Below are 22296 nucleotides of genomic sequence, written 5' to 3'. Positions count from 1 at the left end.
TATTTGCAGTCTGGACGAATCAATGCTAGTTCCCAAATCTCAGAGCCAGTGTTCAGTTCTCAGAAAATTGTGACATCATTCTCAGACATGGGAATTGTGTTGTGTTCAGAACGACTTGAAAGTCTGGTAGTGTTTTTTAGTGTCCATTTTTCCAAAGTCAGTTAGTTCTGATTTTAATATTAGCAGATTTTTATAATAAAACCTGTTCAGATTGTAAAAGTTGTGTAGTGTATTCCAGCTTTAAAGGGTTAATTCACCCCAAAATGAAAATTCTGTCATCATTTACTCAAGTTGTTTCAAACCTGTATGAATTTGTTTCTTCTGTTGAACACAAAAGATATTGTTAACCAGACAAATGATGGTAGCCATTGACTTCAATAATATAAAATAAAATAAAAATATATATATATATTTTTTCTGGAATATTGCACTATTTATTATACATGATCTGTCCATGCACATCATTGTTTTAAAATGCATGCCCTTGTTGTCTTTAAAGGGATAGTTCGGCCAAAAATGCTATTTAACCCATGATTTACTCACCCTCAAGCCGTTCGAGATGCATATGTCAATCATTTTTCAGACAAACACATTTTCAGTTAATTTAGAAAATGTCTTAGATCTTTCAGTGGTTATAATGTGAAGTTATGGGGTCCACCTCGTTCAAGTCCCAAAATGTGCATGCATCCTTCACAAAAGTAATCCATCCGGCTCCAGGGGGATAAACAAAGGCCTTCTGAGGGTAATCTGTGCGGTTTTGTCGTAAAAATATACTTAAAACTTTATAAATGAAAATATCTTGCTTCCGGCAACGGTCGACGCGCGTTCACGGCAGATGGATGCCAGTGTAGGACGTAGCGTTTGATTTAGCTGTACTTCGTTCTACGTCACGACGCTTCGTCCTACGTCATACACCGGCATCCATCTCCCGTGAACGCGCGTCAACCGTTGCCGGAAGCAAGATATTTTCATTTATAAAGTTTTAAATATGTATATTTTTACGACAAAACCGCACGGATTACCCTCAGAAGGCCTTCGTTTATCCCCCTGGAGCCAGATGGATTACTTTTATGAAGGATGCATGCACATTTTGGGACTTGAAGGAGGTGGACCCCATACCTTTACATTATAACCACTGAAAGATCTAAGACATTTTCTAAAATAACTGAAAATGTGTTCGTCTGAAAAATGATTGACATATGCATCTCGAACGGCTTGAGGGTGAGTAAATCATGGGTTAAATATCATTTTTGGCCGAACTATCCCTTTAACTCCCCCTCCCTCTAGCAGTCACATCTCTTCTCTTCTCTGATGACGCGATTACTGGAGCAAGGGTGGGGCAACCTGTCACTCAAATGACATCACAGCAATAGCAAACCTCAACCATCCAATCAACAGAGTGCTGCAGGGATAGCGTATTTTTATAGGCTAAACCCAGAGAATGTGTCTGCTAAACCCCAGAAACGAGTAAACATTTTAGCACTTCCGGTTCCATCGTCCTCCTGAAGTCAATGGGTTTTTGGTTAAATGCTTGAAATAAGGTCTGTGGTGAACTAAAGCTCAAGATATTTTCTAAGACATAAAATACATCATTAATACCCTCTTGTGATTTTTTTTAAAAAGCATTTACATGTCTTGAAAAAGGCAGTTGCTAACAAGTGGCTAAAGGTTGTCAGGGACAGTAAACGTCATCAATCGAACAGATAAACTAATCTACTCACTTGTCAAAGCCTCTTTGCGTTTATAATTGTGCAAACTATTATACCTCAAACTTTCAGGGAAAATGTTCTTATAGAAAGAGTTGTCGGAAGCTTAGTGATGGCGACGTTGAAGTCAAGCAACCATGGTGTGTAGTTTATTTATAGCCTATGTTTAGCTTTTGACTTCTGCCTGTATTTACACTTCAAAATCCTTAAGAGTTGTGTTCATTTGTGAAGTTTATCATGATGGACAAAATACGTAAGAATCTTAAGCTTTTGTAAGTCACAGATCTTTTTTTCAACAATAATCCAAAAGCCAATTGATAAATTTATCAAGTGAACCAGGTTGAATGCTACTTTCTGGATTGGCCTACAAAAATATGTCATCCCTGCACCACTCTATTCCCCATAGACAAAATCAAGTCCCGCCCTATTTTTTTTTTTCTCGTTCGAGAGGCCGTCGCACATGGATATGCCACGATGAAGAAAAGGCTATCACATCTTCCGTTTCATGTCGACTTTCAGTGATTTACTCAATGATTTTGTATAAATATACCCATGATTGGCAGCCAGTCAATTTGTCTGAGAAAATAAAAGATTGCAGTACAAAAATAAAAAGCAAGCTGTTTTTAATCGTAAATAATCCAAACTAAAAGCATTTCAGTGTCACGTTCCTCACAGAGGAATGCACTGCATACATGTGTGTGTCCACTCAATAGCTATTTAACAGATCTAAGTCCTCCGCAGACAGAGCTGAGAAGGATTGGCGCTTTGCCATAGGAGTTGAACTTGGCTCTTCCTCTGATAGTCTCCTCTTCTTTCCCTTGTGTGCTGCTGCCACTGCTGATGAATGTGTGTTGTGTTCTGCTGTTGAGCTCAGGCCACAGAGATCAACCGTATAAAAGTGAACTGGCACAGCTTTGTCTTTGTTTGTGGTGGCACTTGTCCCAGGCCAGGAGTTCAACGTCTCTCGAACAAATTTTTCTCTTCCATCTACAGAACAAAATGAAAATCATTACAATATACAAATTATTATTATTAATATTAGAATTATTTTTACTAATATAATTATTTATTAATATTATATAATAATTAATGTGTGATAAAGTGAACATGTAGCTAAAAAGAATAAACTCACAGAAACGGAGAGCATTTGTTCTTGGTTTGGAGTCTTTCTTTGGTACTTCTGAAGCTGTAATTTCCCATTGGTTTATTACCTGATTAAAAAATTGAATTTTTATACAGAGAGGGCACAGTATAAAACCTCTACCACCACAACTTTACATTCAACATTACCTATCCATCATGGATACTATATAACCTTATATGTGTTACCTGTTCAGCCCAGCCTTCCGTGTTGCAATCCGAGTGTCCAAACTCCTTCAATGGGGTCTCTGAGAGGACCATTCTCATCTTCATTCTGAAGAATCCTTTCAAAGACACATTCACCTAAAAAAGATTGTTTATAATACACAAGACCTAATTTAAAACTTCAGCAGTTCATACAAAGTTAATGAAACTCATAGATGTTATCTTTTTAATTGTGTTACCGTCACATTTGTCCTAGATATGTCTAGTTTCTGCAGTGCTTTCAAGCACGTTAGATATCCAAGACCTTTCTCTGTGATGGGATTCTCTGTTAAGAAATAAACCGAAGTACAAGAGTGTAAATTAGAATAAAATTTTGTTTTATTGTGCATAAAATACCTGAAAATAATTATGTAACACTATCTTTCAAAAGTTGAGGGACATTTCTTTCTGCTTAATATTTTTGAGGAAACCATGATACTTTTAATTAAAAGAACAGCATTTATTTGGAACAGAAATCTTTTATAGCCTTTACTGTCACTTTTGATCAAATTAAAGGTGCACTGTGTAATATTTAGGAGGATCTGTTGACAGAAATGCAATATCATATACATAACTATGTTTTCAGTGGTGTATAAACACCTTACTTAATGAACCGTTATGTTTTTATTACCTTAAAATGAGCCATTTCTATCTCCATACACTGCGGGTCCCCTTACATTGAAATGCACCGACATGTTTCTACAGTAGCCCTAAACGGACAAACGGGTTTCGTCACTATGTTGTTCTTTGTGCAAAGAAGCTAGCTAAAGTCAGCGAATAAAACACTGACACAATGATGAACAAGTAACAATAATATTTGCAATAACATATCGATTTACTTAATTTATCTTTGTAAAGAAACCTCATTGCTTAACTGGCTACTAACTCTCTGCTGTCTCAGACCACGACATCTTTTCCTGTCGGCCACCGTAACTTCTCTTGGTTGCAATTCGCAATCTCACCACTAGATGCCGCTAAAAATTACACAGTGCACCTTTAAAGCATCCTTGCGGAGAGAGAGAGAGAAAAAAAAGGATTTCTTTCAAAAAAATCTTACTGACTTTTTTGTAAGGTAGTGTCTGACTATACAAATACATTAACTAACCAGAGAGGTCCAAAAGCTGCAGGTTTTCTAGGCCTTTCTTCATCACCCTCACCGGCGCAGTCAGCCTCTGAAGGCCTGCATCAGAAAGGCAGTTTGCACCTATGAAAAGTTTCACAAGACTACAGAAAAAAAGGAAATGTAAGGGGAAAAAAGAAAGTGATTTTACTATTTATCACAAACTAGAACAAATTGAACACCCAGCAATCATTTGAAATGTTTCTTTTATTTATGCAATGTACACAATTATGTGTTATCCATACCTAGCCAGAGCTTCAGAGGTTATGTATTTAAAAACCTCATGGTTGTCACCTAATCTACATCCATAGAGGTCCAGGCACTCCAGACTCTGAAACTGTCTGATCTCTTCCAACCTCTCAGGTATCAAAAGGTACCTGAAAAGACAATAATACAGCTGTAAATGCTAGTTTCTGATTATAACGGGTATATAGGCCTACCTAGGCAGCATTTTGGATGTCTCTAAACCTTTCATTAGGTTTTGAAATAGTCATATTGTTGTTTACTTCAGTGGTTTTCAAAGTGGGGGACGCAAGGCAGTGAGAAAAACAGTGTAAAGATTTCAATAATTATAATAATAACTTAAAAAATATTAAAATGATATTAAAATCAGAAAATAGGTAAATAAGTTAGCAAATAAATAAATAATGCATCTAACAGTACAGTGCTATAATGAGTAATACAAATTTATTTATCAACTTTTTATTTATCAACTCCAAATATAAAGACATATTTATAATATACATTTTTCACAATTTAAATTGGGCCTTTATACAAGAAAATAAATAAATGGGTGGCTTTGAAATTTGAGGATGGGGGACTTTTGGGGTCCGTGGCATTTAAAAATTGATTGATGGGTTTTGTTGTTGTTGTTTTTTTTACATTTAATACTTACCTGTTTCTCAAGCACAGTGATTTCAGCACCAGCTCTCCATAGGCCTCACAGAAGACCTGCAGTGCTCTGGGTGCAGTTTGTGGCTCAGTGAATTTGTGTCTCTCTTCGGCGGCCGAGAACAACTTATCAGCCATTTGCTCAGGAAAACCGACTAGCGAGTCCACATGCTCAATGTGATCAGCGATGAACTGCAACGAGATGTCAAATAAAGACTTCACCGTGTACCGCAGACTCCCCTCCTTGTTGTAGGTAAATATGAAGTGGTCTCTTCTCTTTGTGTGGCTGGCGGAGGGTAAAGTGTCGATGCAGAGTTGAAAAGAGAAGTCTCTGTTGAAGAGTCTGTGCTGCGGAGCATCATTCTTGTCTGCACTGACATATCGCAGTTCTCCTTTCTCCCTGACATACACAGCGCCGCAGTCCTCGCTCAAATACATCCTCCTTACCACCTCTCGACACAAACCGAGAGTTTAAAGTCCAAAATATTCGGTTGTCTTTTTAAATTCAAGAGTATACTGCCGGAAATATCGAGAAGTTTGGAAATCGTAAAGAGATTTAAAAGCGACGGGCTGTGTAAGTAACATCCCTCCTCTGTGTCGAGTTTCACGAGCATTCCAAAATAAAAGTCTTTACTGAAATCTTTACGCTATAATGTATTTAAACTCGCATTGTACTTCGCAGAAAACTGCAGTAGTTAAAAATCTTTCTTGGAGTTACTTCTGAGTCTTTTACCTTCATTCTTTTTCCTGCGGTGCCTTATAACTCTGACGTGATGTTTTCTCTGAACCACAAGGTGAAAAACACCAGGTTTAAAAATAATTTGAAAGGCCTCATTATGGACCACTTTTATTTTGCTACGCGTCACTGTGATTATTTATTTCCGCGTTTCCATTTCCACAACTTCAAAGCAAAGTTTAAGCTCCTGAAACATTTAAGAAGTTTATTTAACACGACGACAACATTAGAAGTCTTGTTTTGCTATAACGTTACTTGTAAAGGCATCTGAGAGACTGCAACTTCTTAACACAATTTGTTACGTTCTAACTGCAGTTTTGTGTTTCTGGTGTATAATATCCGCATACGTCTGGTTGTCAACAGGTTGTACAGTGTCTCACTCCTGCTATACATGATCAGGACACTTCAGTTACACCAATAAGTCATCTATCGTTCATGTGGTACGTACATCTTAATACTTAATACTTAATACTTACTCATCACGTACTCACCTATTACTTTCTTCCGAGGAACACAAAAGAAAAAATTGTAGGAATATTGAGAGCCTCAGTCATTATTTACATTCGTGGGAAGAAGATGCAGGGAAAGTAAATGGTGACTGAGGCTGTCAGTCCCTCACATTATGCCTAGTATATCCCTTTGTGTTCCACAGAATAAATAAAGTCTGATTTAAAACAGAATGAGTAAATGATTGTCATTTTGCTTTAACTATCCATTTAACAGCCTACAGTATCAACAATATCAACAACATAAACTAAAGCTTGTCTACTTATCGATCTTCTATTGATGCCTTCTTTCACAGAGCACATAGACCTGTGATGGCAAATACTGATTTTCATCTGGAATTTCAAGGTGAGTCCCCAAACATTTAACAACATATTTGAAAAAGGAATCCCAAAAATATCACCCGAAATAAATAATTAATTTTTATTTATTTATGAATGAAAACTGTTCATTTAGCATAATAATAAATAGGATATTGTGGAGTCTGCCTATTGCTCTTGAAATTTATCCAAAAATATTTTCAATATTGTGCTAGAATTTGAAGATGATCAAGGATTCATTAAAAGTAACCAAGGTTCCACAACAGTGACCATCGATGACCCCATCAAATCACGAAAACAACGAAAAGCTACTGGAACTGCCCCTGAAGAAGAAGAGATTGATCCATTGGACAGCAATGACCAAGCTGAGGTAAATGGAACAGAATCGTGAAAATCTGACATGTTCATTTCCCCAAATGAGGTATTGACTCAAAATATATGTTGCTTTGTCAAACAGCTTCTGTCAGGTGAAAAAAAAAGTGCACCTTTCTGGACGTTTGAGTTCTACCAAACATTATTCGATGTGGACAGCCATCAGGTCAGCCAGCTGAATCTTTATTGTAGGATTCACCGCTCGCACTACAGCGATTCATCAAACAGTTAAAAAGCATTCATTGCGTATTTCAACACTTTTTCACTCTTTCTATTCCCTTTTAAATATAGGCTAAAAGATGAATTGCTGCTGTTTTCCCCTTTTAGTTATTTAAATCCAAGCAGTACTCATGCACATGGAATGATTATTTTGTGAGGTGACTGAAAAGATGGCAACAATATGCTGTCAAGATAAGACAGAAATAACTTCTGTTTGTTTACTTATAGGTAAAGAACAGAATAGTTGGTTCAATTCTGCCTTGGCCTGGGAAAAACTTTGTCGAGGTCTATTTACGGAGTAACCCGGACCTGTATGGTAAGCTAAATTAAACTAAAATTGATTGATTACAGCAAAGAGAAAGAAGTTGATTAAAACTTGAATATGTTTTAGGACCTTTCTGGATCTGTGCAACTCTTGTTTTCGCCATCGCTATTAGTGGAAACATCTCCAGTTTTCTGGTGCTCCATGGTCAGCCGGAGCAAAAATATGTGCCAGACTTCAGGAAAGGTTAGAGATATGTTGTATGAAATAATCTTGTTTTATGGCCAGGAAAATGAACAGCATTTTCTAGAGTTTTAACAAAAATATGTAATACACCGTTACATTTTTAACAGAAATGAAGAAATGACATAGGACACGTTAATGTTTAAGATTAAATGTTTAGATACACTACCATTTCAAAGTTTGGGGTTGGTAAGTCTTTTTTAGTGTTTTTGAAAGAAGTCCCTTTAAACATATTACATGCTAATTTGCTGCTCAAGAAACATTTCTTAATTTATCAATGTTGAAAAAAGATTTGCTGCTTAATATTTTCACAGTGACAACTTTTTTCCAGGATTCCTTGATGAATAGAAAGTAAAAAACGGCATTTATTTGAAATAGAAATCTTTTGTAATATTAAAAGTGTCTTTATTCTCACTTCTGATCAATTTCATGCATCCTTGCTGGATAAAAGTATTCATTTCTTTCTTAACTACACCAAACGTGTGGACAAGTAGTGTATTATGCTGTGAATAGCTCTAAAGAAGAAGAAAAAAAGAATAAAGAAAGAAAATTTATAAGCAAAATAACCCAAACAAAATAGACCCTTCGCACTCACCCTAAAAAAAATGACCCTGTTTTGGTGATTGTTTTCCAGTAACCATGGCAGCCACAGCAATCTACAGCTATGCATGGTTAGTGCCTTTAGCTCTATGGGGTTTTCTCACCTGGCGAAATACGAAGATCACAAGCCTGGTGTCCTACTCCTTCATGCAGATAGTTTGTGTCTATGGTTACTCGCTCTCCATCTACATCCCCGCTGTGGTGAGTAGTACAATCATAAAATATGCATTAATATGATAATGCATTAATCTGTGCATAATTAACACATCTGATAGTTTGTTTTCAAGCATTCTCTGTTATTATTTTACAGATACAGTGCAACAGTTTATTTACTTGTTTGTGTGCCTTTGTGAATAACAGATCCTGTGGATAATACCAAGTGAAGGGTTGAGGTGGTTCTCCATCGTGGTAGCTTTGTGTCTCTCAGGATCTGTGCTGGTAATGACTTTCTGGCCAGCCATTAGAGACGATAAACCAAGGATTACCATAGCCATTATAGCCACCATCGTGATTCTTCACGTCTTACTTGCGGTTGGTTGCAAGGTACCTTTTTTCAAGAATCCTTATACATTATAAATGAATGTGATTCTTACTATATATGTATATATTATTACATAATATACATATTCAGGATGCACAACATTTAATTAAGCAGTGTCAGTCCATATCGGGTATTTAGTTGTGCATACTCGTTTTCCCTATTTTTACATTTTAGATTTCCTTCGCTGTCACATAAGTTCATTTTTAAGCCCCTTATAAATGTTTAATCTTTAACATATCTTTTTGCAAATATCAAAGTCAAATACCCATCTTTCATACTATAAATAATAATGTTGTAATGTCTAAATGGATTTTTTTTATTTAGACAATATATTATAGAATTGTAAAATTGGCTATAACATGATAATAAGTACTGGCTTGTATGTGTTTTAATATCACTGCATCCCTAATATGAATGCATATGATTATGTACTATTTAAAATATATTGGATTAAACTTAACTTGATTAAAATGGCATCTTTTGAGTGCTGCAATGCTGTTATTTTATAACAGTAAAGTTTGTAGCTGTAGCAACTCAACATCAGAACTCCGGCACTGCTTTTTGTAGCGTTAAAGGATCAAACAGTTTGGTGTCAAATGTATTTTCCCAGTGGAGGGGTGTGTTCTTGGAAACACTGGCAATGTTCATTGACTTGCTTTGGAAACGTGCCAGTTTGTGAGCAGAACCATATCCTTATGGCTATCATGTGCCTTCAATTACATTCATTTAATTAGGGAATGCCATGTTAGCGGAGTTTAAGGAACAAAAGTGCTGTCAAAGTCTGAAAGATTTGTGTCCTCTCTCTTTTTTCAGGCATGTTTCTTCAGTAGGCCTACATACGAGATGGGTCCATCAGAGGATCACAATGAGCCATTGAGAACGACCAGCACTTAATCATCCACATAGACAAACTGAATAACAGCCTTGGGTAAATACAGGACTTCAGGGATGATGTGGCACTCTCATGTTGAACTGAACTGTTTTAATAATGATGAAATGGTATAGAAATGCCAGCACTTTTAAATGAGCCAAGTCATTTGATTGTAGCTGCTAATGGGAAAACAGGACATTGCATTTGGCAAGATGTTAACATTAGACAAGACTTCCTGTACATAATCTGTGCTCCTTGAGAAACTGTTATTCTTCTGTAATTGCAGCTTCTCCTCTTGCCTTATTAGAGAGAATCAGGTGTCTTGATAATTCGATTGTGGGCTGTCTGGATTTCTTCATTTTATATTCTGTGAAGGTGAAGTCTTAATTTTGACTGGTTTATGTTTGTAGGTGAGCAGCCAAACCTTGAGATAATCATCTACAACATGTTTTCTGATTTGAGGTTCTGACACGTTACTGTTACAAAGCAGAGGATGTGTATATACTGTGTAGATGTTGTTTAAATATGTATGTGATAATTGAGCTTGAGATGGTTTTCAAAAGGGTCACTCTCCTGTTTCTACCACTTTGAGACATGTACATGTACTTTAAATGTTTTAACACTTTAAAACACTAGTGTCAGCAGAAAAAAGGAATGGAAAAATCAAATAAGCTATAAATGTCCTTAACACAATACGTACTCACATTAATTGATTACATATTTAAAGTATAATGAAGTTGGAAGTCAAAGCAAGAGTTTATTTAAATATTTTTATATTTGTAACAAATCCATCTCTTTTCTTTGAACAAGATACTTGTAGACAAAATGCCTAGAACAATTAAATTTATTCCAAGATGTCATGTTGAAATAAATATTTAGCAGTTTTTTCCCCCATTTAAAATTAAATGCATATAAATACAGAACAAAGTGGTGAGCATATGTTAAGTGTATAAAGTTTTGTTTTTCCATTTATAATGTCTCAATTATTGATTGTGATATTGAGAGCCAAGTGGTTTTGGTGCAGATCATAGAATTTCATTCTGATCATCATCAAGATTCACAAACAAAGGTTTATTGTCATAGATAACATCTATCTTGTCTTTGATGTCAGGATTTGATACAGTGCAAAGTTTCGTATATCTCCGGGTACCATCAGCAGTGCACTTTTAACCTTCGTTCATCACTGTCAATAGATTAATTAAATTTATATATTTTTTTTAACTTGGCACTGGCATTATGAAATGGCTGAGCTACATTTTCCAAATTAACAAAATAGAAAATTTGTGTCACTTGAAACGGTGCCAATGTGCGGTGTGTGTGTCCTAATTAATGGTCATTCTAGCCTTAGCTTAGAGTTACACCGAAGCTGCCTATAACCTTTGTGGAGGAATGTCAGCTTCACAACTCACTGTTTCCCTTTACACAGTGGATTAAAAATAAGGAGGCTTTATTTCTGAATTCACATGTAGCCTATCTGCTGACATTGTTATTTTAATGACCTACAAATGGAAACCCTATTTAAAGAGACTTTGACCTGACGACCTGTATCAAGGAACATGCATTTTCAATATTGCATTTAAGACTGCAAATGAATGATGGCTGGGAAAGCGGAAAAGGTGTCCAAATACGAAACTTCAAAGCTTCTGGAAAAGTGCCGTAAAGAAAGAGACGATGCTTTGCACCGCGAGAATGTGATGAGGGAGAAAATGAGACAATATGAGTCTCGAATGAGATCAACCGAAGCTCTCAAACAGAAACTCAAGCAATTGGTTATGGACAACAAGGAGCTGCGGAAACAAGTGAAGATTCTGAGGGCTGAAATTGGTTTAGAGTCCAGTCCCAAATTTCACGGTAAAACCACCAAGGATATAATCAACGACCTGCACGAGAAGGAGCGCGAGTGCAGTTCACTTGTCGAAAAAGCGGGAAAGTTAAGTTTGACCATTGATGAACTAACATCTGAACTGGCGAACACTGTCACCTCAAAGACTCTACTGGAGGACCAGGTCCATTCCCTGCAACAGAACCTGAAGGACATGACAAACAATCAGCGGCGTCTTCTGAAGCTCTGGGAGGACAAGAAGGCTCAGCGGGAACAGCTGTCCCTGCCCGTGATACCGCAGAGACCCGGACAAAAGCCGGTGGTGCATAAAGGCATCCAGACGGAGATGTCCATCAGTTCAACCCAGATATTACCCACTAATGCGTTTGAGACCAAGACCCGCCGAGAGATCGACAAAAGCAGAACTAATCTGGAGAGACGCGGCATCACGTTAGCAAACGGCACTCATCGGGAGAAAAACGCGTTATTTCAGAATGAAGCGAAAGGAATACACAACTGACAGTTATTATTCCATGAAACATTTGTTTTGTCTGTCTACGCATTATTAGGCTGCTCTAAATATTCTATAAAACACATATGTTGTTTTTAAAAAATAATTAAGAAATAACAAGCATATTTGAAGACTGTGTAATTACCAGAATTATTTCTTATGTGTTGGTTCGTTATTACATTTTTTAGACTGCTGTTTGATGTAATGCTCACAACATTGTGTATAATGAATTACTGTTTAACATTAAATATAAAATGTATTCATTTTTATTCAGCTTTCCTCTATTTAATTAGGATAATTTAGGCTAATTGATAGGACAAGTCATTAATCTATATGTAGGCTAATTAATTTATAATGATAAAAAAATATGCTCCACTATATTTTAAAATCGAGTAAAAGAATGGATAATTAATTTGCGCAGAATTACAGTGTTTAAAGGGAAAATCTACCCAAAATGTCGTTCCAAACCGGTATGATTTCTTTATTTCTCTGCAGAATACAAAAGGAGATATTTTGAAGAATGTTGATAACCAAACAGTTTTTGTTACCATTGACTTCCGAAATTAATGGAATATGAACGCAATTCTCAGACATTTATCAGAATATCTTCTTTTATGTTCCAGAGAAGAACTTAAGTCATATATACAGGTCTGGAACTACATGAGGGGTGAGTAAATAATGACACAATTTAATTTTTTGGGCGAATTATCGCTATAAGTGTGATTGTACTCAGGCAGTAAGTCGGGCGCACTCGCAGCGGTCCTTATGAGGTCCTTCGAATTAGTGGCGCGGGTACTATCCTCACTTTTGCCATGTTGATGTGGGATTTTACTCAAGTGATGCAGAACTGAAACAAGCATGACAAAATGTTTTCGCTCAAACAGAACTGCTGGTTTATAAAAAAGGTAAGGACTGGTTAAATATAAATCGTATTTAAAGAACTGGACGGTAACCAACCAACTTTGGTTGGTTGTTTTGTGTGCTCTCGTCAGTCTCGTGTCTGTTTCTGATAAATTAATGGAGTATTACGTATTGTATTAGTTATTTGTAATGAATTAGAGTTAACTTTTAAAATTATAAGCGTAGAAAGATTGTCTTTGAGAAGGTGTATGAAATGCGCCTGTACAAAACCAAATTCTCATCTTCTTTATTTTCAGGTTGTAATATGGAGGGCGGTGGCGAGTATTGCATGGTCAGTGCTTCTCTTGCCAGTGACAACTGCAGTCTTTGTGCTCTTGAGTAGATTCAGCCTGTTTCACCCCATCCAATGGATTTCAGGTGAGGAAAAGATCATTTTACAAACTGCATAATTACAAGAAGTTACTGATACCGAGAAGTGCTTGAGTGTGAATTCATTATTTATATAAGCAATAGTTCTGACCTCAAGGAACATCATACACAATGTGCTAAACCTCGTAAAGCCTGACATGTGAAATAAATGTTATTTTAAGTTAAATGCATACTTGTTTTGTTTTGTATCATATTTGATCCAACAGGCTTTTATGGCCCATATAGTATGATATAGTGAGGAAATGGAGCTCACACTAGGAGGAAAAAACCCTGAAAAAAATGCAAATTCACATTTATTTGCATAGCGTTTTTTACAATACACGTACTAAAATACCTTTTATTTGCCAAAAAAGTATGCATCTTCAATCAGATGACAGAAGGCATGCAGTAGATTTTGTGCAACAGGTTTTTCAGCAATCTGGAGGCCTTATTTTTTTGGCTTTATATGGTTAATATCTAAATTGCCCTTTAGTCAGCATCTCAAACATTGCTTTCAGAATGCACAAGTCTTCTTACGGCCTCAACCACCATCTTTACCCTTGTCGTGCTGTGTGGAGTGGTTCTGATGATTGGCTTTTTCAACCTGGAGTTCTACACTTGTGAGTAAATTGACTAAATAGATTTGTCTTTTATGAATGTGCAAAATGGTTTCATTTGTAATTTTTGTATTGAATTACACGTGATGCTGATTATTTATTTCACCCTTCGTGTTTCTCTAAGTGGTTCCTTCCATTCGGTGTTCACGTATGGCTCTTCTGGGGACAGTGCTCCACCCGCGACAGTGTGTCCATTCTTTGGTCTACTGCACCATGGGCATGCTGGTAATGTGGTGTGCTTCTGTTACCATCGGTGGACGTTACAGCACTCTAGGAACTCCCTGCAGGCAAAGTGAGAGGTGGGTTATGACCGGATTCTGTTCGTCCCACATTCACTGATCTGTCAACATGCACAGAGGATCATGTTTCAATAATTGTATTCTAGGCGCTGCGGTTCTTTCGTCCCCAGACGAAGAGATTGACACACATACAGATATCTTAAGTTGTTTTAATTAACACTGTGTAATCTTATCTCAAAATTACCGGAGGTCATTCTTACCCTAATATAGGCCAAGTGCACCTCTACATTGCAAATGAAATGCATTCTCTGTCTGCGCTTGGTTTTTAATGACAGGTGTTTTTGTTACTCTGCAATTTCTACCAATAACTGGAATGACTGTCCTTTATTTTATGTGGACTTTTCTAGTGGTGAATTCGTGACCTGTCTGAATGAGTATCATCTCTTTCTTCTCCTGGCTGGGGCCTTCATGGGATACAGTCATAGTTTTTTGGGAGTGGTTCAAAATATGTACTATGTGTCCTTTCAACCCATACAAGTAAGTATTTGTCTATTCAGATCATTTGCCTAAATGTCATGCATAGTAGTCGACTGATATGGATTTTTTTTTTTTTTTTTTTATGGCCTATGCCAAAATCTTTGAGAGCAGGATGGCCAATATGAGATATATCAGACTATTTAATTTTAAAGATTGTAATTAACACATGCATAACAATTGCTGCTGTTAAATTGATATTTAGTTTACATAATATAAAGTAAAATATTTAGAAATAAATAAATATTTTGCAAATGAATCAATATATATATATTTTTACTTTAGATAGAAACTTTTGGATTCTGTAATCCAATTATTTATTAGACTTTCAAATTCTTGTTTAAATGATATAAATGTGTTTTTGCTATAGTAAGTGAAAAAGGTAAATCATTTGCCTCTCAGTTATGAGACAAAGGTTAATCAATCTTAATTTACAGTTGTTTGACAGTTCTGTCTGTGAGAAGGGCGCTAGGTTCACAACACTGTCAAAATAAAAGTCCTGTTTTTGACTCTTTTCGGCCAAACTAAAAAATGTATCGGCCAATGCTGGTAATTTAAAAAAAAAAAAAAATATTAGCCAATTTATCGGCCTTGGATATATATCAGTCCACCACTATTTCTTTTGTCTCATATTCATTAAAGATTTGATAGTTGCAAAAGTGTTTAGAAGGATTGAATAAGAATTAGCTGAATCATTAATGCTTTCAATAATAAGTTATCAATGCAAAACTCCTTTGTCTCTCCCTCATTGGTGAAGCAATACAAATATCCACGGTTCAAGGGCTGTCTACCAGCGGTGGTGAAGGGCAGTGTTATTCAGTCCTTATATTCAGCCAGGAATTTTGCTGCTCTCTATTTCTTTTTTGGTAAGTTACATTGATGATCAGAGATACATACTCTAAAATGCATTTATTTTCCTGTTAGATTCTCTTTAAATGTTGTTTTAACTTCTTTAGGTTATGTTCCTAAGACCTGGATCGCCAGCACACTTAATCTACAGATAGACAGGTCAGAATATTTAATGTTTACTAATATTTTATTAATATAGTAGTAAAATCAACCTATATTCATGAATCTTTATATCTCTTTTGCTACTTTAGTTCTCTCCAACCACTAGATTCATTGACTGGACTTCTAGACTTCTCCCTCCTCTACCACCTGGCGATCAGTGGCACTTTCCTGTACCTAACCTGGTACCTCACTGTGCTTCTCTTCAGGATTTATGTCACAGAGGTACAGAGGTTTGATTCTTGGATGTATCAAAGCAATTGGCATTACACTAGTAACTGTTTTGAAAATGATTCTGATGGCTTGTGGTGCATCTTCAGGCCTACAGTTTTCCAGTGCAGTCCACATTTACTGAGGATGCAGAGCAGTGTCTGCCCAAAGTTTTGACTGAGAAGAACACTTCAGTCATGAAGGTCAGTTTTATTCCTTCATTTTCAGAAAAACTCAGTTTCCAGGGTCAGGGAATTTTCAAAATGTGACTACGTTACGTATTGTATTACGGTTTGGGAATTTCTATAGTGAATGTAATTTTTTTTTTCTGCAAACTATAATTATCTGAATATTTATTTTTGTAAGTACAACCTCAGTAAAATAATTATTGAGGAAATTTGCTATCGAATTTTGTTATATTTGTTATTACCAACTGGAAAAGTCATGGTCAAAACGAATCCTGAATGTCATTATTGATACTTGTTTGCAGATTTTATAGTTCCTCAACTGATTAACTGTCTGTTTCACAGTTTTTGGCTCTGCAAGACCTGGCTTTGTTATCGCAACACTCTCTCTCACGTAGACTGGAAGTCTTCAGTCTGAGTCAGCCAGGTACAAACTAAAAACTTTGAAAGAACTCTAAACTTATTCCTTTTCATCACTGGTAAACTAATGTAACCTGTACATGAAGGTGGTCACCCTCATAACTGGAATGCCATCAGTAAGGAATGTCTGTCTTTGCTGAGTGAGCTGACACAAAGACTGGTGGCTCATCAGGATGCGGTTGCCTCTAATGGCAGAGTCAAATCTCAATCTGCCAGCAGTGACATCAGATCAGCCTCTTCAAGCAGCTCAGGTAAGGCCGCTTGGATAAAATCCAAGAAGGTCAAAATGTCCAGCACTGCCCCTGGTGACATGTTAGTGGAATCAAACTGCTAGAGGAATCAAACTGCTCCAGAGAGGGTGATTTTTATTTTTTTCCTTTCATTTGTAGTGATTTCAGGAACAGAGGACATTCCTGAGACTCCTCGTCTCAGTGTCCCGGTAAGGACCCCTGGTTCAGTCTTCAAGTCATCGGTGGGGGGTGCGCACAGCGCTCTGACGGCTCCTTTCACCCCAGACGTGGACAGCCCTTTCTCTTCTCCTGCTATCCGACGTCTGGTTGGCCAACAGGAACCCCATTCTCCCTGGTTTGGTACTGTACAAAGCCCCCATGTCATGAGGAGGGGGCCCAAACTTTGGAGTGCCTCCACAGGTTAGGCAGATTAACTAAAACTATCTCTATGTCTGTATGTATGTATGTATGCATGCATGCATGTATGTATGTGCTAATATTTAACAATGAAAATAATTATTTCTATTATTTTCATTGTTAAATAATAGATAATTAAAATAAAGTAAAAAAATAATTATTTAATTCATATTAAATTGTAACTAAATTTTCAAATTTAAATCAATTTTTTTCAAAATCTTTTTTTAAAATTAGTATCAGTACTTAAGTACTGATTAAGTGTATTTATTCATTATTTAACATAATGAAAAAATATATAGGATTTTATTAGACTTTTATTATAACTATTTAAAAGGTATTGCATTATGTATTTTTAAGTGTCATGTTATTGGAGTTCATGTGGTTCTGTGGACTTAAGTGTTTTTGTAAATCGTTTTGAGAAGCCAAAAACAAATTTACACACTTGTGGACAATAATTTTCATTCATACTGTGATATAACCTAGCTTATTTATTTTTTTCATTTTAGAGTCACAAACCAATGGCAGTTCTCTGGCCTCCCCAGCCACCGTTCCTTGTACTCCTGCAGCCAATCAGAAACCCAGCTTCCTGACCCAGTGGATGCAGAACAGGAGAGAACAGGTAGAATCTTCATCTAATTCCAACTGACCTGTAAATGAAGCCTTTATTATTTCATAAGGTTTTCTTGGTTTCCAAGTGTGTGTATCCATAGGAACTGAAATGACAAGCTTTTGGGTGTCCAGTTCGGTTGCTGGAAAAAAAAGAAGCCAGTTCACGTTACAGTGTGATACCGTGACATGGCCTAGAGACACCTGTTAACAAATGTTCCTGTCATACTCTCAATTGTTCTGCCCAGGTTAAAAGCTTTTTGGCAAAGCGGGTGCTGATAGTGTATTTATTTAACAAGGTAAGGTTAAGCATGCATTACTTGAATGGAGGATCTGTCTGCAAAGGCATGTTGCATGTCCCCACAACAGATTTTTAGTTGCAGGAATCATTAATGCATGTGTCTAGATTCTGCCCATGTTTAAATTAACACTAACACCATTAGTCTCCCCTGTCCTTCTAGTTCTGTAGGTCAGTTGTAGTGTTAGATTATAGTGACCCAGTTTACACACAGTTTTAAATAAATGCATGGCATATTGCAGTTTTAAATAAAAGCATGGCATATTACAGTTTTAAATAAAAGCATTGCATATTACAGTTTATGCTTTAAAAGTTTTACTTTAGACAAAATCAGTTTAATCCTTATCCATCCATTATAATGCCATTATTAGAGCAACTGTAGATAAACTGGGTCTGTATGTTGGGGTTTAGTCAAGTCCAGTGTTGTTTCTCTCACTGAGATTGTCAGGTGAAGGGCTTCCAAATCCTTTGAATCTGTTTATACAGTGCGTGTTTGTATACCTTCTTGCATGCATCAAATCATGTATGACATTTATTTCAGACTCACTATAATTAAATCATACTTTTTCCATATTAAAATGTTTCTTCTATTGAACAGCTTCCAGAAGCCTCTAGCCAAGCTCTGTTTGCTGACAGCCAGGCTCATATCTGGGCTCTCCAAGGTCAGAAAGTAGTGATTCATTTTTAAGAGATGCCATCTTGCATGTTTTATTTGTCTGAATGATTTATTTAGTCTTGTTATTTCTATTTGTTAGGACTATCTCATCTGGTGGCGGCCTCTTTCTCCGAGGATCAGTTTGGAGTGGTGCAGACTACATTACCTAGTATTCTTAGCTGCTTAGTAGTCTTGTTAGAGGTAAAACAAGTCATTTTTTGGACATTTAAGTGTTGAAAGTGATGAGCCTATGAATTCAAATGGGGACAGTCTGATTCATTTAGTTAATCTTACTTATTAATTGTAGGCTGTTGACAGACACTTCAAACTGCCACATGCTTCCAGCAAACCTGCAAGGACAATCTGCAGTATGGGTGATTCCACTTACAAAACTCTAAGGTTTGCACTGAGGGCTGCGCTAAAGACAGCCATCTACAAGATAACTACCACTTTTGGAGAGCACTTGAAGTAAGTCGCATCATTCTTTGTAGTAATATTGTTGCGAAACGTAAACGGATAGAGTTGAACCTGCTGTATTTAATAAAAAGCTTTGTCTTCCTTTTTTACAGTGCAGTGGTGCATGTTTACGCTCAATCTTATTGTTAATTTTCTTTGTTTACAGTGCTGTGAATATTTCATCAGAACATAGAAAAAGGCTTCAACAGTTCTTGGAATTCAAGGAATAGTGCACCACACAACCTCGTCCTCTCAGATGTCTTTGAATATGTGTGTGTCAGGAGGGAAAAGAGACAATGTGCTGCTTTGAAAGGTCTAATATATGGGGGATTAGCACTGTACATCACTCAAAGCCTTATAAAGTATTTTGCTTTACAGCCTGGTGCTGCACTCTATTTCCCCTTGAGATCCCAGTAACTTACATCTTTCATAAACATTTCCATAACCTGGGAATTTTGTTTGTGTATATGTACCTGTGTACTAGAATGTGATGAGAGTTTAAGTCTGGTGGACTTTAAAATCATGCTGGGGATTTGAGGAAATGTTTAAGATGTCATCACTTTTCATCTTCAGTATATTTAGATTTTATTATGCTACCTTTAACAAAAATGAGGGGTAAACACTTTCCATTTGAGTCATTGTTCACGTTCTATGTTTGTGATGTTTTTAACTGCACTCTGGTTGGATGGTAAATTATCAAGGACCTTTTGCGTTATATGAATTTTCACTCACTATGCTCCATTTATTAACCTGGTTTACATGGTATTTGTTTACCAAGAGATCATCGATTGGGTTATTTGGGTAAATATCAAATATTTACTTTAATGTAATTAAATAAACTTTTCTAAAATGTCATGCAAAAATGGCTGCAGATAAATTTGGCAGATTATTCTAAATGCCCAGTTCCTCTGGTTATACAGCAGATGTCACTGTTTGTATTCTGCGCTGCACATCAGTTATATTTAGTATACATGTAAGTGTTTAGTGTAATGTAGATAATTATAATTGGGTTTTATCACTGAATATTATATAAACTTACATGCAGGGAGACTTCTAGATTTTTTTTTTTTTAAGTATATCTCCACAAGTTAATTTGTAACACCAAACTGACATGTTTCCATAGTGATTCCTTAAACGTCATTTGGGATAAGTATGGATTTAAAGAAATAATTTATTGTTTAAAAGACTTTATTGTTTCGTAGTTCGTAAGTGCATATGAGTTGCCAGCAGAAGTTTATGTTCCATTAAATCAGTATTACACTTTTATTGACCATAACGCCGATATCCGTCGAATGATGTTTGACTGTCTAACTTATTAGTTTTGTCAGTTAGATTATGTTACCGGTTTACACGCTTTAAGAACGAGAAGGCGATTATGTTTCACTGTCAGCCGCTTTTTTAGAGGAAGAGATGAAACAAATTTAAGGTTATGGGTTTGGTCTTCACTCTTGAGGGAAGGATGGATGAGTCTTACACACTAGTGTCGTTTCTGCAGCAGTGGACCAACAGTGATTCGACTTCGGGTAAGTTCACTGTAGTTTTACCACCGTGCATGAAAACATCACTAAACTACCTCTGAACTTGTTTTTGTAATGCGACATCACTGTCAAACCATCATATTTTGGGATCAGCTCTTTTGGCTAATGAATAAAATGTTTTCAGTTAATCGTTTTGTTTCATTTTAATATGTTTGCTGTTACACATTCTGAAGACGAGCATGCTCTTTGGTGTGGCGTACTACTTGCAAAACGTGTTTTTATTTTTATTTTTAGATGAACATGAGACTCGATCCTGTAAAATAATGCACGTTCAGCCTTGTGATTATGAAATGCTTGGTTGTAGGTCCTGGAAACCACTTCCAACAAGGTAATATCTTTCTTACTAAACACAAACTTGATTTCTCTCTAGGTCATATTACAGATAATTTATGAAGTTAAGTTTATATGTTAAGACTTCAAGAAACTATAAAAGGGATGGTTCACCCAAAAATGAAAGATGTCACGTTTGTAACGTGGGTGAGCAAATGACAGTTAATTTTTTGAAATGGTCTCTAACCCTAGTTCCTTTGACCCTAAGATTTACTTAAAATCATAGAAGAGAGAGAGAGAGAGAGATTCATCTATGGGGAAATAAAAAGGGTAAGGTTATTATGATGAGCATATTTTGATATCCAGTTGAAGCCTATGGCTGTTTTGAATTTAGTACATAATGAAAAAACTGCTGCAATCTTCATCTGCTGCCCATGGCTATTTTGTTTCGGGTGAAATGTTAATTGCATGATGAAATGGTTTAGGTTATAGGTTATATTTTCTGTCTCTTTCGAGAGCTTTTGTTTCTCACTGACCAAAACGCTATTCTAGCCCTTTTCCTTTTTGTGTAATACACTGTATATTTTATGAGGACTTGAACTTGTCCATCGTAGCTGTTCAGTTTGGATAAATATTTAGAATTAAAGTTTCTAAAGTGTATGATGAATTACAATGTTTGATTGCCTAAATCCTCTGTAAATTGGTCGTTTACATTTTTTTTATTATAAGAAAATGTCTGACTCTTAGGATGGTGGATTGATTCATGCGTTTTTCTGTATGTTAGACATTTTAGGAAATTGCCACTTTTCATGAAAGAAAACTTGGTTTTCCTGCACTATTGCTGGAGCAGCAACAGTTAAGTTTGTGTTTAACTATAAAAAAGTTGGCCAGAAATTGAACAAATTGATCGGTTTACAGTGAAATTCAATTCATAGTCTCGCATTGTATAACTGTCAAGCAGAGGATAATTTTACTTGCATCGTGTGCAATAAAGACAGACATAAATGGAAAGCTAAAGGTTCTACATTTACCAGGAGCTGGAAAAAGTTCTTCTCATAAAAACTTTATTAATAATGCAGTTATTAAAATACAATCATGGGCTGTAAATGCTGTCTTTCTCATTTAAAAGTTCCTAATGTCATCAAATGTGAATGGATTGGGTTTGTTTTTCAGCCTCTATATGTTTGTGGTCTAGTTGAAGTTGATCTAAATTTAGGTTAATTTTTTACTTCTTTTCTCTTTTTTGCTGTTTATTATTTATAGTAAATATATATTTGTTTAT

The 22296-nt window shown here is 36.1% G+C and overlaps 5 protein-coding genes across 8 annotated transcripts in view; 4 read left to right on the top strand and 1 right to left on the bottom strand.

Annotated features, from left to right (window-relative positions):
* Positions 1–2312: 2312 nt before the first annotated feature.
* Positions 2313–5660, bottom strand: lrrc42 (leucine rich repeat containing 42). The gene is made up of 7 exons (XM_079877782.1): positions 5066–5660; positions 4416–4547; positions 4156–4274; positions 3251–3336; positions 3036–3149; positions 2839–2917; positions 2313–2693 (listed from the first exon to the last, which is right to left on the bottom strand). Exons 1-7 carry the CDS (start codon positions 5497–5499, stop codon positions 2413–2415), a joined length of 1245 nt encoding a protein of 414 aa, XP_079733908.1. The 5' UTR covers positions 5500–5660; the 3' UTR covers positions 2313–2412.
* On the top strand, positions 5409–10700 carry yipf1 (Yip1 domain family, member 1). 2 transcript variants are annotated; one of them, XM_079877783.1, is made up of 10 exons: positions 5409–5635; positions 6161–6237; positions 6600–6649; positions 6837–6991; positions 7079–7159; positions 7441–7528; positions 7604–7720; positions 8352–8518; positions 8678–8860; positions 9672–10700. In XM_079877783.1, the coding sequence occupies exons 3-10, from the start codon at positions 6616–6618 to the stop codon at positions 9750–9752; spliced, it is 906 nt and encodes a 301-aa protein (XP_079733909.1). In that variant the 5' UTR covers positions 5409–5635; positions 6161–6237; positions 6600–6615; the 3' UTR covers positions 9753–10700. The 2 variants fall into 2 exon arrangements, with proteins under 2 accessions (XP_079733909.1, XP_079733910.1); XM_079877784.1 differs by lacking the exon at positions 5409–5635 and having other exon boundaries at positions 6023–6237; positions 6888–6991.
* Positions 10701–11262: 562 nt separating this feature from the next.
* On the top strand, positions 11263–12121 carry LOC307161739 (uncharacterized protein). Its single transcript, XM_079876658.1, has one exon. The coding sequence runs from the start codon at positions 11322–11324 to the stop codon at positions 12069–12071; it is 750 nt and encodes a 249-aa protein (XP_079732784.1). The 5' UTR covers positions 11263–11321; the 3' UTR covers positions 12072–12121.
* A 671-nt stretch (positions 12122–12792) lies between these two features.
* On the top strand, positions 12793–19843 carry ndc1 (NDC1 transmembrane nucleoporin). 2 transcript variants are annotated; one of them, XM_079876653.1, is made up of 18 exons: positions 12793–12967; positions 13220–13340; positions 13850–13951; positions 14073–14247; positions 14595–14724; positions 15479–15587; positions 15678–15729; positions 15822–15954; positions 16050–16142; positions 16470–16551; positions 16631–16795; positions 16934–17194; positions 17698–17810; positions 18046–18096; positions 18694–18757; positions 18851–18951; positions 19058–19218; positions 19373–19843. In XM_079876653.1, exons 1-18 carry the CDS (start codon positions 12929–12931, stop codon positions 19434–19436), a joined length of 2016 nt encoding a protein of 671 aa, XP_079732779.1. In that variant the 5' UTR covers positions 12793–12928; the 3' UTR covers positions 19437–19843. The 2 variants fall into 2 exon arrangements, with proteins under 2 accessions (XP_079732779.1, XP_079732780.1); XM_079876654.1 differs by lacking the exon at positions 18046–18096 and having other exon boundaries at positions 12806–12967; positions 19373–19466.
* Positions 19844–20652: 809 nt separating this feature from the next.
* The window catches only part of glis1a (GLIS family zinc finger 1a), a 33301-nt gene continuing 31657 nt past the window's right edge, over positions 20653–22296 (top strand). For both annotated transcript variants that reach the window (XM_079876655.1, XM_079876657.1), the window contains exons 1-2: positions 20653–20729; positions 20979–21072. The gene's annotated coding sequence lies outside the window, so the exon portion shown is untranslated. The remainder of the gene's footprint in view (positions 20730–20978; positions 21073–22296) is intronic.

The sequence above is a fragment of the Squalius cephalus genome (genome assembly GCF_949319135.1).
Source record: "Squalius cephalus genome assembly, chromosome: 7".
In the NCBI taxonomy this organism is placed as follows: Eukaryota; Metazoa; Chordata; class Actinopteri; order Cypriniformes; family Leuciscidae; genus Squalius; species Squalius cephalus.
The sequence above is the reverse complement of the archived record's forward strand: the minus strand, read 5'-3'. Positions and strand labels throughout refer to the sequence as shown.